A 1,636-nucleotide genomic window follows, 5' to 3' on the forward strand; every position below is an offset into this window, starting at 1 on the left:
TTCGGCCAAAACCAGAATGTTATGAGAATCTATAAACGTGGTTTTCACCATATTGATAGACAACCCACAACACAGGGAACCTGTTCAACTGAACCACCATATGGCATTGGCTCTGAACCAGGATATTCAGTCTCAACAACACAACACAAACAGTGAATTATAAACAATGCTAGTTAAAAGTCTACAAGTGTCTAGAAAGATTTGGATCAACAGCTGAATAATGCTACTTTACACTGAAAAGAAAAATAAATAAATAAACCTAAAGCTTGTATAGGTTCCCAGTTATTTCTCTTACCTAGATGCCCAATATTTCAGTAGACCACAAGTACTAAAATACAAATGTATTGAAGCAGGTACATTATGAAAAGACAAACATTGGACAAGAAATACAAATCATCAGGTTCAAATAAATTACTAATGCCGGAACAAGAGGTGAAATAAAACCAACAATTTAAGATGCAGCAACTGCAAATCATTAAAACTATTCTAGAACTTATTCCTGCATATGACTTAGATAATTATGCTACATTCACGGAAAGAAAGATGATGGTGATGACTTCCATCTTCCCAAGGGGCCAAGACGATCTCTATACCCCTGCCAAACGAATAAATGCAACCGAATAAGAGTATCCTTCAATTAATTGCTCTTTCTATTGCAAATTAGTTGCTATGTTTAAGAAACTGATTTTCATTGTTCTATAAGGAAGCCACTCTATCCACCGTAAAATGATCCATATAGGAAAAGTTAATAAATCTATTAACAGAAAACTAAGCAGTGGGCTTGAAAGTGTAAGGTTGTGGTAGCGTCAACGGACCTCTCCTCGACCCTTTATCATCCAGCAGCCTCTGAACCCTCTTGTTCTGACAGTACTGCCTATCGAAGTGTTTCACCTATCAAAAAGATTAACATTCAAAATTAGCAAAAGATCATACTCTCAAGACATGAAATATCAAACAAATTAGAGACCCATCCTACTACCCAAGAAGTACGGCATTGTTTGACAAACTCAGCTCTGGATTCTTTACATTCCACAGGGTATAACAAACCAACCGAAGCAATTTCTGTGGGCTTCTTGTCGGATTCTTTTTCCAGACACGCGTAGAAAGCATCGCGAGCCTTGAAGAATTCATCAAATCACGAATGAGTCACCACAGTTCCATTGAAAAACACATGAAGATATACAATAAGGATGTATATTATAAGTATAAATTTGTGAGAATTTGGAAGAGACCTTGTAACAAGCTTCCCTAGCTTTTGTGAGGACGTCGGTGTGGATGTTGTCAGGGTTTCCTGCTGCGTAAGCTTCTACGGCCATGGCGGAACGAGAATTGACTCCGGCAAAAGGTAATGACGGCGGGGGAACATATATGAGAATAGCTTATTGGGCTAAACACATAGGCTCATCTATTTCGGCCCAATAACCGGTAGTATTGGGCTCTTCTATTGGACCACGATTCACTTTCAGTCCTGTGGTTGATTTATAATAGGCTCCAGAAATGTCTTGTGGCTTGTGAACATATATACGGGGTCTGCTTGCTGGGCTAACCACTTGAGCCCATATAGCTTCAACCCAAAAGCACGTAGTCCCGGACTCTTCCATTGGGCCAGAATTTCTTCTTTGCAGCATATTATCCA

The 1,636-nt window shown here is 39.1% G+C and overlaps 1 protein-coding gene across 1 annotated transcript; it reads right to left on the reverse strand.

Annotated features, from left to right (window-relative positions):
• Window positions 1-234: 234 nt before the first annotated feature.
• Window positions 235-1,324, reverse strand: LOC114719508 (cytochrome c oxidase subunit 6B-like protein new16). Its single transcript, XM_028905017.1, has 4 exons — window positions 1,233-1,324; window positions 980-1,117; window positions 816-891; window positions 235-595 (listed from the first exon to the last, which is right to left on the reverse strand). Exons 1-4 carry the CDS (start codon window positions 1,314-1,316, stop codon window positions 588-590), a joined length of 306 nt encoding a protein of 101 aa, XP_028760850.1. The 5' UTR covers window positions 1,317-1,324; the 3' UTR covers window positions 235-587.
• Between the last annotated feature and the right edge of the window lie 312 nt (window positions 1,325-1,636).

The sequence above is a fragment of the Neltuma alba genome, unplaced genomic scaffold (genome assembly GCF_004799145.2).
Source record: "Neltuma alba isolate B1F8T4 unplaced genomic scaffold, ASM479914v2 tig00011918_pilon, whole genome shotgun sequence".
Classification (NCBI taxonomy): Eukaryota; Viridiplantae; Streptophyta; class Magnoliopsida; order Fabales; family Fabaceae; genus Neltuma; species Neltuma alba.